Source organism: Phaethon aethereus (genome assembly GCF_964289735.1).
Source record: "Phaethon aethereus genome assembly, chromosome: 9".
Lineage (NCBI taxonomy): Eukaryota > Metazoa > Chordata > Aves > Phaethontiformes > Phaethontidae > Phaethon > Phaethon aethereus.
Window position 1 is genome coordinate 23142938 of NC_138585.1, and position 13333 is coordinate 23156270.

The window sequence follows — 13333 nt, forward strand, 5'->3', positions numbered from 1 at the left end:
GGCCAGTATCAAACGTGGAACTGGGAAACTCCAGAAATGAAGGCAGCTGTAGCCACAAGCCACGGACCAGCACAGTACAGCAGTCGGAGGATGTTTGTTCCCGGGTGTCTTGCCTTCTACATAGCAAATCCCAGGTGAACCCCACAGGCCTGTCAGGACTGTGTGTTGACCAGCACATACTGGCTGGTTAGAGTACAGCAGATACTGGTAATAGAATTACGTCATCTGGATGTAACCCGTGCATTTAATTACAAGTAGGAATTTAAGCTATGTTTCCTTGGGGCCACACTAAAATGTGATTTCACTGCTAGGTCTCTTTGAGATGACATTCAACCTAACGCCTCTTGCGCCTGCCCCGGCCGGAGGAGAGCAGCCGCCCTGTTGAGGTGAGCGTAGGGATGCTGTGCCGGCAGCTGAGGGATGCTGGGCTGCAGCCTACAGCCCTCCGGGGACGGCGTGACGGGAGCGCAGTCTCCATCTCCGCTTCCAATTTGGGTTAAACCTGCCGCCAAGACGCCGTTGGCTGCGGCTGGGGACATGGCGTCCAAGGCAGGAGCTCGCAGGACATCTCCCTGGGCGCTGCTCCCCAGCGAGGTGGGGAGCCCCTGCTCCACTCTTGCCATCTCCAGCCCAGCTCTTGCCCGCAGCGCTGCCCGTCTCCATCCCCCCGGCACCAGGAGGGACAAGCTGGAGGGCTGGTGCCACCCGGCAGAGACGCACAGCACTCAGCACTGCTGCGTCGCCAAGACGAGCCGGTGCACGGCGACGGATTATACTTGCCCGAGACATCAGCACTGGAAAAAGACGCTTTTCCGGGCATCCAAATCCTGCCTGAAAACCAGGCCCGGGTGGTTGGGTCCTCTAGAGGGTGCTGCGGGCTCAACCTGCTCACCCACGAGAAAGATGGGTGCCCGCTGCACGGGGCGGCTGCAAGCCCTGAGCCGGGTGCTGGGTGCACCCCACGGCCTCCGCTGCACGGGAGGAGGAGGTTGCAGCTACAGCACGTAACCCCGTCGGGCTCCTTCCTCCACCGTGCCCTGACTCCCGTGGGAGCCCCTCTCAAAGGGATGCAAAGCCCCTGGGGTGCACCCCCAAATCTGGTCTTGCTGGCTGCAGCGAAGGCAGGCTGCTGCGAGGGCTCGCGGGCCAGCGCCTTCCGCTTTCCTCCGAACGTGGTCACGCTGAGCCATTTTAGAATGAAACGCTACATGTGCCTTGCCTGTTTAGGCTTAACGCATTCCCTGCCTAAAACGTGGCTCCCAGAAGGCTGTGTCGGCTCTCAAACGACTCGCTGCAGTATCTATCTCCACGTTGTTCCCTTGCAGACCATATCTGTATGACATCAATTGTACTGGCTAAGAATGCTTACAAACCTATTTCCTGCTGCAGGATGATCACATTATACACAATTACACACTCTAGGAATTACTCCTGAGATCCAGCTGGGTACAGGCTGGAGTGGCGGAGGAGCCGGAGCGTGTGCGGAATAATGAATCATTCATTCAAACCTCCGTGCTGACTTCAAGCTCTTGGGTTGTGCGAGTATGTGGTGAGCTGCACTAGCTGCTTATTACCCTAAAAAAAGCCTAAATCATCTAAAACATACCAAATTTGATTTCCACTGTGTCTGTACACTTTTTGTGTCTTGCCATTTCATTATTATTATCTTTACCATATCAGAAAGGTTTATGCAGAATTTATTCAAAATGTCTCAGCAGCAGAGGTCTCCCTGAGCTGAGACGTGCTGTTTCAGAGATTTTCTCAGTGGGAGCAAAATCCAGTTCTCCATGTCCGCGAGGTTCGCATCCTCAGAACAGACTCAGACCAGTATCGCTTGTCATGTGTTACTGGTGGTGATGGTAGCAGCAGCACTATTATGCATTCGCACTGCAGAACTGTGGAGCACCTTTCCGGGATCCTGGGATGCTAAGGGGCCCAAAACCACAGCATTTCCCTGCCCTGGAAATCTGGCAACCTTATACAGGACAGAGCCAATGAAACATGGAGATGCTACTTGTCCTCATGATGGGTGGCGATCTCACGTGCAGGGTTTTTTCTACAAACAAGTAAACTGATGATTTTCTTTGACCCTCTATTGGGTCCTTCTAGCAAAACCACATGTTGTAGTGTCATGGGAGGGAGATTGGAGACGATGCACGGACGAGACGATGCACGGACATGAGGAAACCCCCCGGCAAGGAGCACGAAGCCCATCAAAGCCACGTTGACCGTCCCCGAGCGCAGGGCGCTGGCACGGCCGCGGTGCCGGCGCTGCAGCGTGGTGGGTTGCAACACCCCGTGAAACCGAACCGCCACCTTCCTCTTCTGCTTCCTGACCAGGTCACGCCAGAAGCAGCTCTCCTGCTCTGCACGGCTTGCTCCGGCCTGGTGAAGTCAGCCCCTGCATGGCACCATGTCAACCGCTTCCCTGAAATCCAGCTATACTTTATTCACTCTTTCATCACTATCTGCCAGCTCAAAAGGCTGGAGCATATTTGTTAGCTAAAGATTTCCTTTTAGGGAGCTGGCAGCAGATTATTCTGGCTGTTCTTAACGATGTGTAATCTAAGCTGCCACCCACATTTCCAATATTTTACTTCTAGTAAGGCTACAGCAAGGCTGGAATGGAGCCAAGGTGCCGGAGAGCCCTCCTCACGCAGGATGGGGTGGTCTCTTCGACCTGGGACCTCACAGATCACATCACCTCCACCCTCAGGTCATCTTTAGTTTCTTTAACCCTCTCAAGGATCGTATTCTATCGCTTTCCTAAGGCTACGACTTTCAGTTGTTCGTTTCTTTTAAAATAAGAACTAAAAGTCACGTACAGATGTGTGGTTTCAGTCTGCGAAAGTGCTGAATATAGTGAGAGTTGGGACAAAACCCAAGCGAGCTGGTCCCATCTCCTCCCACAGTAACACCCAGACACGCTGCTTGGAAGACCCGTCCTTTCCGAACGGGCTTGTGCACTCTCCTTTTGTTCATTGTATCTTCTCTTATATTGTGTTCATATTAACTTCTACAAAAAGATGTTAATACGGGGTTTACTGGCACACCAGGCTTTTTGCTGGTTTTCTGATTTCACTATCTGGGTGTGTTTAGCAGATGCCCAGCATCTCGTTGATAAAACTGAAGCGGACGTTTTCCAGCGCTACGTGAGATAATGTCATTTTGACCCCAGGTGCTTCTTTCTTTCTGATTAAACGGCTGCTGGTGGTGGCGGCTTTGCTGTGTTTAATCTGAACTCGGTATTAGCCTGACTCGCTCGTTACGTTCCCAGATGGCTTAATCTGCAATGTCAGGACCCGGAACAAAGCACAGGCAACGCTGATACAGGCGAACATGGCTGTTTTGCATGCCTGGAAGAAACTGTTGTCTTGCAGTTGTCTTACAGGTTTTTTTCATTATTTTTAATGGGTAATTTCAGGTCAGCTGCATCTCAGTTCTTACACCAGCTCAAGTTAGAGACAGAAAAGAAAGGCAAGCAAGGCTGAAAGAGGGCCTGCTTGTTTCAGGAGTCCAAGTCCTATTTTCCAAAAGCAACCTAGGCTTTTAGCAGCCTAATTGCCATTGACTAGCAGTCAGACTAGCTCTTAATGCTCACTTTTGCAGAGGAAAAGGCTAATTCCCTTTCGGCAAACAGCCTGTGTCAGCTACGGCACTTGGAAAATTCATACTTTGCTGTACAAGTCATTTGGTGCTTCTGAGAGCATGATTGCTCATAAAGTGCTAACTCCATCACCTGCCTATATAGAGGATAGTGGATTTTTTGTTAGGATATGTCCAACTTGCTCCTTAAGATATTGTGTAAAGCACTGAAATCTTCTTTAACGACTAAATAACCTAGAGAAATTTTGCAGAGAGGTCTCCTGCGGAGCTGTCGGCACCTCCCCTCCGTGCGTTTTGGCAAGGTGCTGCGGTACAGGGGGACGATTTATCCCTCTGGAGAGGTCTGCAGCTTGCTGTAGGACTTGCTTAAGGCTTGAGGACTTCACTAACGAGTTTTAGCAATGAGTGTCTTTGGTTAGGCCCCATGACTGATGACTGGCTGAAATCAGTGCAAGCAACTGCTTGTAGGAGCTGAGCTTTGGTATTTAATCCCGTGAGTATTTCTTTCCGACCTACGTCTCTGCATGTGGAAAGCCCCAGATGACTATCTATTTATTCACCCCCATTTGGGGTCTGGAGGCGGTGGAGGGGGAGCAGGACGCATGGGACGGGGAGCGAGGCGAGGGGCAGGGGACAGAGGCAGCGGGGCAAGAGGGGCTGGCGATGGGACCAGGGCAGGCAGCACCGGTGGGTTCACTGCATCTACCGACCACGTGCCAAGCAACCTCCGGACGATGCTGCTCACCAGCGAACCCAGCTCAGTATCTTCAAAATATCTCCACTGCACATCACTTTGGCTTATCATCCCCGTCCAGCTTGTCTCACGGCCTCAGCCACGTCTGTGTCCCCTTGTTTACCTCCTGTTGCTGTGACAGCCTGAATCTGGGCCCCTCGCGGTCACCCTGCTTCAGGGCAGACTCAGTCCATTCCCTCCTCCATCAGTCCAGGCACAGGTGCAGATTGTTCCCCATTCAGTTTAGTGATGCATTAGTTGTTTTATGGAAACACCTTGTGTCTTTATTTCGTGCCATTACCTGGTCATTTACCCCAGGTAAGGGAAATTACATGTTTTCTGCACTCAGGACTCTTTCTTCTCCAGTTATTATTTCCAGTTGAGTGCACAGTGTGTATGTTTTTAAAAGTCAAGTGGCCTAGAATGGGTAGCAAGAAATGAATCAGTTTGGGAAGTATCCTCAGTTTCCCTCGAGTCATTGCTGCACCCTCCTCTTCCATGTCACGTAGCCAGGGACCCTTCTCCCCGAGATGCACAGAACGGAGCCGGGACGGGGGACATGGGCCGGGGCCGCCAGGAGACGTGTGTGGTCCGGTCGCGCTGCGGGTCCCAGCTCACCCTGCGCGGCAGCAGGACAGACCTCCCGCTCCGGTGGCCTTGCAGAGCCCATGTTGCGGAGGCCGCGCCAGCCCGCTGTCCATGCACGTGCCCATGGCGGAGGGGGACAACGGGACATGACTCGGTGCAATCCGCTTTGGTCAAGTAGGACTTGGAAGCGGACTGAGACACTGGCTCAATTTTTCAGCCCCCTTGATGGGCAGCAGGGAGGAGGGCACTTACCATCAGGACAGGTTTGATCCCATCCAGTAGACGAGGGCACAAAAACATCTCCCGCCTTTGCCGCTGCCCCAAGCCTTGCCGCGGGCTCCTCGGCAGAGGCCGGTTTAGAAAAGCACCAGTAACGGTGCCGCGTATGGAGAAACATCACGTTAACGCTACAGTGTCAAAGGAGTGGTCCTACCTCCAAACTAAACCATAGAACAGAAACGTCGGTGATGCCTATTAAACTCGATGTGACTTTTTGAAATGTTTTCCGCGAACGGAGCAACGAGAGAAGCTCCTGGCGGAGCTGGTGTCTCTGCTCTCCAGGGCCTTGCGCTGGGCATGGCTGGAGCACCGCTTTGACCGTGACAGACAGTAGCGATGGACGAAGAAGTCTCTCTCCAGCCGCTGTCATCTGTGGCCTGTCTCTTCCCACTCCTCATTGCATGCTTTCAAGGGCCTGATTCTGTAACCCTTGAGGGGGTAAAGCTCTCAGTAACCTCAGTGCAGGCTACGGTACTGTCGGTGCCAGGAGCCACAAACGGAGAATCACAAACTTCTGAAACCCCGAGGTTAATTAAATATATAACGTCACTTTTAAAAGTCTCTCTGATACGCTGGCTGCTCTGAGCCTGTAGGGGCCAGAATTTCAAAGGAAATTTTCAGGTTCATCCTCCCCACCCCAGCATTGGTGCACAGGGAATTCGGGCTCGGTCACGTCTTTGTCAGTTGGGGTTGATCTACCTTTCCTGCCAAGGTTTTTCTGACTGTCCTCTTCAGTTCCCAGCTGGCGACTTCCTTGTGATAACCTGCCCGCGAGAGCCCAGACTGCAGGCTCGGATGTGGGCAGGGTTTCCCCCCTCTCCGAGGACTGGCCCACTCTCTTCTGCGCTCTTAACTGAAGATGGAGTCATTCCACTGAATATGCAGCATGCCTTTCGTAGACATTTTCAAAACCACCTAGTTTCCTGCCTGGTGTTTTGGTATTTTCTCAGAAATCACGTGTTAACACTAAAATAATTCAACTTTAGCTATACCCGGTTTCTTTTGTTCTATATATGTCCCTGAGCTGAACCAAGGGTTGACCATACTTTCCCCAACCTGGATGTCACTTCACTTCCAGGTCTCTGCTGACCGGTGGGATGCTGTGTGGCTAGGTGAACCCTTCTCCCTTCTTCACGGGTTCTCCTCCTAGTACTACCTGACACCTGTGTTTCAAAGACTTTTTCCTGATGTAGTTACTCAGAGTCCCGCTTGTCTGTCTGTGTGGCTTTCTGGAGGTATTTCTTGGTGGCGTGGTGTAATCCTCATGTCCCTTGAGGGGTTAGCCATCCTTTCGTGCTACGTTTGCCGTTGCATTAACAGGATTAGTCATTAGGCCACATGGCAGCGGTGAGGACATGGCCATATTGGCCAGGGCTCTTGTCTGGCTCTTCACCTTTTTGGAGACTTTTCCACCTCTAGGTGATGTTAATGACTTTAGCTGGTACTTGTAGAGTGAAGGCTGTTCCATATTGCAGGATGAAAAATGCCTTCTGAGGGTCACAAAACTGACGTTGAACGAAGTCTGCTATTTCTGCAGAGTTTTCTGGTATGATCTGTAAATCAGAGTATCTAAACTCTACAGGACCTCCTGGGCCTGAAGTCAGCCTGCACCTACTTCCCTGCCATGCAGCAGCACGCTGCAGAAGACCTTCCATACATAAAATCCAGACCAAAGCAACTCCTTTCTGAGATGGTGAAGTGATATTTTTGAGTGCTCTGATGATGATTTTGTCCTTCAGCAAGTCAGAAAGACCCATAGCTTTGAAATTCTCCATCCATTTCATGAGTGTACAGCACGTCTTGCCTTCAGTGAACATTTGGGTTAGCTTTTTTAAGCTTTTCCCTGTTATGGCTGGACCTAGAAACCCTTTTGTTTTTTTAAAACCATTTTCATCTAATTCCAGGAGGAGTGCTTTCATAGACTGCCACATCTCCGTGAAGGCATGAGGAAGTAAACATCTCTGAGTGAAGCCTCCACAGAAAGGCAACAGCAGTTGGCTCAAACCCTGTCTTCCTACTCAGACACTAACACTTTAAGCACTACTCAGATGATTACTTTAAGTTGCTCTAAGTACCTCCAGTTGTTTTCTGACTCGCTTCTGCTTTGGTCATTGACTATGATTGGGAAGCCTCAAATATCAGACTTGGAAACTCTGTTCTGTGGTTTAACCTTTCTTCTCTTTCTTTTTTTTTCTTTTTTTTTTTTTTTTTGCCTCTTGCAGAGCAAAATAGTAAGTATTCAATGTGCTTCCAAAAAGGCATAGTGCCTCTGTGGCTCTACCTTCTTTGCAGAACAACACATCCCACAAGCCATGGTGAAGACACCGATCATTAAAAATGAATGAAAATCTGGAAAAATGTATGCCAAGGAGGTTTTGGACCTGGATTGCCTCCAGTCTCCCAGGTCTCTGGACACTCTGTATGTTTGGCCGAAGCCCTGTGGGACCTTTGTTGTCAGCACCTTTGCCAACTGCAATGCACAGTTCCAGTTTTGTAACCCCTCTCCCGAGGAGAGATGTCGAACCCTACCCACACCTCAGGACAGATTATCATTTTTAAAAAAAACACCACCTCACTGTTCCTGAAATGTGTCTTAATTAACTCTCAGCAATTTGCATTTGACAAAAGATAGAGCCAGTTTCTCTTGTTCTACTGATCTATGCTTAATGCCAGATGGGGGTGGCTTCGGGTCAGGTGTTTCCCAGGCCTGGGGCTGCCTTTGGTCTGCAAGGCAAGCCAAGAAAGAAAAGGGAAAGAGAGAATATAAATACTGGCTGTCTTAGGGTAGCTCAGCTCCAGACTGATCAGCATAAAACCATCTTGGCACGTTAAATAATTTTGATAAAAGGCACTTGAAAAACGGAGCAGCTGTTCCGCCCCGCGGACAGGGCTACGAAGCAGGTATTTATGGCAGAGGGTCCCAGAGGACTCCCCTGCTGCGGCAGGTGGGTTCTGGAGCACGTCCCCGACCCGGCAGCTCCCGCGCTCTGGACCTTGCGCAAACTGACGTTATCCTTGAGATCTCGGCAAAGAAAGGAGAAATTAGTATTCCTCTGTGGGACTGTGGGAACACGCTTTGCTGGGGGCAAGGCTGCATTAGGTTTTCTGCAAGCAGTGCAGAAATGGGAATTTGATTGGTGTCTAAACAGTCACAATTGGCTCATTTTAAATGACTCTAAAATGACTTGACACCCTCCTGAAGAGCAGGGCTGCCCTTTGATGATTTTTTTTTTAATTTTCTTTGCAGAAGAGGCACAAGGGAAAGAGGTTAATTGACAAAGCAAAGTCCTACATCGCTAGCGTGGCGTGTTCCCAAGTAGCAACACAGAAATGTATTGCCCAAATCAAGAACGCGTTAGGCCGGCGACGCCATGGCCAGGCTGATGGGAGACCAACAGAGGCACCAGTGCCGGCGTGCATCTGCGAGGGAGCCACACGCACGACTACCTACAATTCTGCTTTACCTAAAAATTGCAACTTTATAGTTAAATGTGGGTGTTCTGGTAAATAACACGGCGGCGCTTCAAAGGGCGCGGGCGCTTGCTACCCTGGAAAATCCTCCTTTCACTGACGCAAGGCAGGTAGCGAGTCTGATCTACGTACGGCAGGGACGGGCACAGCAGGCAGCCCTGCCTCTGTCAGCACCTTGCTGGCCTTGCTGCGGAAAGGCTTCTAGGCTGTCGTGCCCTTGGTGACTCTGGCCCGTGGTGGCAGCCCTCAGGAGAAGGCAAATGCAAGTGCGGTGGAAGGGGCATAAAGGAAACCCGGTGCCAAATATTGTGGGGAAGAACAGCACCTTGGAGGGGTGCTGTGGGCGAGTTAAGCTCCTGGAAGTGTACCATCTACCACCTCTTTCTCTGCAGTGCCCCAGGACTTGGCTATTCAAATGCACCGTGCTGTTCCGTGGGTATGAATCTGTGGAGGTAGGGTTTTTTTCAGAGAGCCCTTGCTGATTTTCCGTTTACTCCCCCATTGCAGTGATTACAGGGTTTTGTAGTTGAACAATGCTTAAGCGAGGGAGCGATTAACTGTTTACAGGGGTTTTTTTTTTGTATATAGCTATAGGAAAAATCCTGGCAGCAGGCTCCACACATGAAGTCCTGCTCAGCTCCAAGGATGCGGTGGAAAAAGATTTCTCTCCCCAGAGAGGAACCTGTACCAGCAGAAGCACGAGCCATCAGTAAGTGATAATGAATCAGTTAAAGTGCATTTGAGAAGATCAATAGATGCAGGTTAGGACACATGTAGATAGTGGTTTCCGAGTGTCTTTTCACACAGGTGCATGCTATCATGTTAGCCTAAAACCCAATTACTGTGCATTTAACAGAGTATTAATTTTTCAGCATCCTCCATTCGGTTTGGGCGGAGTCCTTTAACTACTGCATTACATGGGCAAACACTGGGGTAAACCAGCCTGGACTTAGGGAACTAGAAAAATTAGGCTGACACCAGCCACGGGGCCGAGTGGCCACAGAATTATTGGGAACAAGTGACCCACGTGCTGGCAGAATAAATCATGCTATGAGGCCCAAAATAGGGCCCAAAAGTGCTTTCTTGTGTGTTTCATTCCTCTTCTTGCTAATCTTTTGGAGAATGTTCTGAAGCCTGAAGCTCCTGAAGCTCTTGCTCATCAGACAAGGCCTTACGTGCCATTTAGATTTACTCATTCTACATATATCCCCTCATGATATAATTAACAGCGGTGGCACCGTTAGATAATTAAATTTAGTTTTATGGAGAGGTCAACTGACTGGGATAGTTTATATGTGAGCCAATACCCTTCAATAAATAAATCAAAAATACCGACCCTGACATTACCCCCCACTGCCAACAGCCGAGCTTCGGTTCGTTAAGGTGCTCATTGCTCACCAGGGCTGACCAAGCCTGGGGACTGCCACTCTGTAGGGAAAAAAGACATTTTCACATTTCTCCACTTTCCGAATGGGGATGAAATGGCAGAAAACAGCGACTCGGCACAAAACGGTCCCGGCTTTGCGGCAGTAGAAATGCCAGGTACGGAGCTGATGAGGGACGCGGGGAGCTGAGCTCGGAGGGGATTGCTCTCTTCTTCCATGGCTCTTCTTTCATGAAGGATGCGATGTGACAGCTTAATGCCTCCGTTCGGCTCGGCAGCGCCTGGCCCACACCGCGGCTCACGCAGAGCCCTGCCAGCGCTGCGACGCAGCCAGGCTGGCTGGAGCACAGGGCACCGCGCGGCGCGGGGCACCGCGCTGAGACACAGGGGGTCCGGCCACCATTCCCGGGGGGCCCCCGGGTGGAAACACAATTTCATGCTGAACTGACTCACAGCAAAATATTTTGGGCCAATTCAGCTAGTACTCTGTTTTGGGTCATAGTGATTCCAACTGCAAGATTTTGTTTACACGCTCCTGGCAGAAAAACAGTATAGAGACCCAGATACACACCTCCTAGTTTGGAAAAAAATAAAAAAGAAAAAAAAAAGAAGTAACATCTTGGAAACTTCATTTTCTACACACAAAGCTGTAGAAAAAGACTGGCCAGCTCTAGCTGTGGATGTCCTCCTGCAGCCTGGCCGGGCTGCGGTACAGCCTGCACAGCAGCCCCGGCACCTCGGTCTCCCTGCTGAGACCGCTCCTTTCTCCCGAGCAGCCTGGAAACGACAGCCCGCACTGGGATTGTCCTTTTACCTCCCGCTAGTGCTTGGTGCGTTTCTTATGTCGGTGATAACAGAAGGGTCCTCTACATTTTTACCATCTTGATAGACAGTGATAGATCTCAATAGATTGCCATTAAATGGCAATTAATAGCTTGGGACTTCGCATTCATGCGGAGGATCAGGGCAATCCATCTATTTGCAGGATTGGGCATATATTATGTATTTTTTTTAATCCTTACATGTTTCGTGAATAATCCTGTGTATTCTCGGATGGAAAGCACGTTAGAGCAAGCCAGCGTCCTCTCTCATCCTGTTTGTTCTTCCCGTCTCTCCCCGAGAACAATGAAAGCAGGAGGAAGTCTCGCATTGGTTTGTTACTAGTTTCCAGGCAGTTTTGCTTCCAGCTTCAGAACTATGAGCAAAACATTGCAATACCTAGGTTTGAACGGACGCGGACAACATCTGCTTTAAAAAAACACCCCAGCACCACGGAAGATTCAGGAGGGTGCTCAGACGGTCCCTGGTGTTTATTTTATCGAGTTGAGCATTTTGATCAAATTTGCCTCTTTAGATGCGCGTGAGGACTAACGACTGTGCAAGATACCGAGGAGTGATGATTTGTGGCTTGGAAAAAGGGGATAAATCCAGCCAGGCTGCGTGGCCGCAGGCGCTGCGCAGCCCTCACCCACGGCAGGCGACTTCCGCGACCTGCCACTTCAGCAGTTCATTACCAAAATAAATCACATTCTGCTGCGCCCTCGCAGCCCTGCAAGCCGAAAAGCCGGCGCTGCCGTTCCCGTCCTCAGCCCTTATCGGCCCTGCTGCGATCAGGATTAATAACGCTAATAAGGCGTTGATGTCGTCCCTCTGCCGCGGGCTATCCGGCGAGCAGAAGGTGGAGGCACCGGCGGCCCTGACTTCTGCAACCGCCTCGGTGCACCCTCTCGCTCCTGGGGAGGTTTCAGCAGCTTCTTCTGGCCTTTTCGTCCGTCTGTCCCTCCCAGCCCAGCCCGGGGAGGCTGCGCCTCCGGCACCGGCTGCAGCATGCAGCCGCCCCACGACCGCATCGTTGTTTGTGATACCACTTATTATTTCTTTTCTTTTTTTTTTTTAAGCACATCTCCAAGCAGAAAGCGTAAGAAAATCCCATCCGCCTGCCAATTGACTCATGTGTAGGGTTCCCACTTCCCAGATCTGCATAGCGTAAGCTCCTGACACAAGTTGATGTTTTAAGTACAGTTTCCATACGGTTCTCTCGAAGGCAACAGATTTTTTATACATATATATTTATATACGGCACCTGGTTTGGCAGAAACCACATCCGAAAAAGGGAAATAAGGAAAACAGCATAAGCTGAATCTACCTAGCTATTGCCGGCTTTGGAGCGGGTTTGGCCAATTCCAAAGACAGCCTAAATCTCTTATTCTTGCCCGGGGGGGCAGGGCAGTCGGTAGGGCTGGGGTGGCTCCCGAGGGCAGCGGGAGCAGGTTGCAGGCCCGGACCTGGCACCCGGGGCCAGCCGGAGAAGGGGGTTCCTCGCACCCGGGGTCAGCCGGAGAAGGGGGGTTGCTGGACCGGGGCACCCCGAGGAGCATGAAGCAGGCTTGGGCACCGAGCCGGACCAGGCCCCGGCGCATCCCGACGCTCCGGCCCGGCAGGATTTGGGCTCAGCACCCGAAATTTGGCAGCTTCCCCGCCCCCCCGCCCAGCCTTGACAGGCGCAGCGGCTCCCGCGCCGCGGCAGCGCTCCGTGCAGCCGGCACCGTCCTGCCCGCTGCGTGCCGGGGGGCCGCGCGCGAGCCACACCCGCCCGCCGGGCTCTGCCGGGCGGGGACCGCGGCGCGGCGCGGCCCGCCCGGGGCGGGGGCGGTGGCCCGAGCCCGCCCCCCGGCCCGCCCCCGCCCCCTGGCGGCGGGGCCCGGCGCCGCCCCCGCCCCGCGCCGCCGCCGCCGCCGCCGCCGCCCCCTCCCCGCGCCGTGACAGACAGCTCCGGCGGCGCGCGCGGCCGGGGAGGCGGCGATGCGATGCGCCGCCGCCGCTGCTGCCGCCATCCCGGCGCAGCCCGCGGCCGCCCCTAGCCGCGCTGCGGGCGGAGGGGCAGGGGCGGCGGCGGCTTCTCCTTCGCGGTGCCCCGCATGAGGAGAGGCGTTAAATAGCGCCAGCGCCGCGGCGGCCGCCACTGCCCGCTCGGTGGTGGTGGCGGAAACATGGCGAGCGACTCCCCGGCGCGGAGCCTGGACGAGATCGACCTCTCGGCGTTGCGGGTGAGACGCGCCGCCGGGTCGGGGCGCGGGGGGGGCTGCGGGAGCGCGCCCCCGCCCCCCCATCCATCATCCATCCCGGGGGGGGGAGGGGCTGCGCTGGGGGGGCGCGGGGGCTGTGTGCGTGCATGCGTGTGTGTGCGCGCGGATGCGTGTGTATGTGCGGCTGCACGTATGTAAATACCGAGATGTAAACGTGTGCGTGTGCATAGGCGCGCGCCTGTGCGC

The 13333-nt window shown here is 52.7% G+C and overlaps 1 protein-coding gene across 8 annotated transcripts in view; it reads left to right on the forward strand.

Moving 5' to 3' along the window:
* Positions 1-13051: 13051 nt before the first annotated feature.
* The window catches only part of TNIK (TRAF2 and NCK interacting kinase), a gene marked incomplete at its 5' end in the record, with an annotated part of 164796 nt that continues 164514 nt past the window's right edge, over positions 13052-13333 (forward strand). For all 8 annotated transcript variants that reach the window (XM_082003813.1, XM_082003814.1, XM_082003817.1 and 5 more), the window contains one exon: positions 13052-13108. In XM_082003813.1, coding sequence (XP_081859939.1) covers positions 13052-13108 — 57 coding nt within the window. The remainder of the gene's footprint in view (positions 13109-13333) is intronic.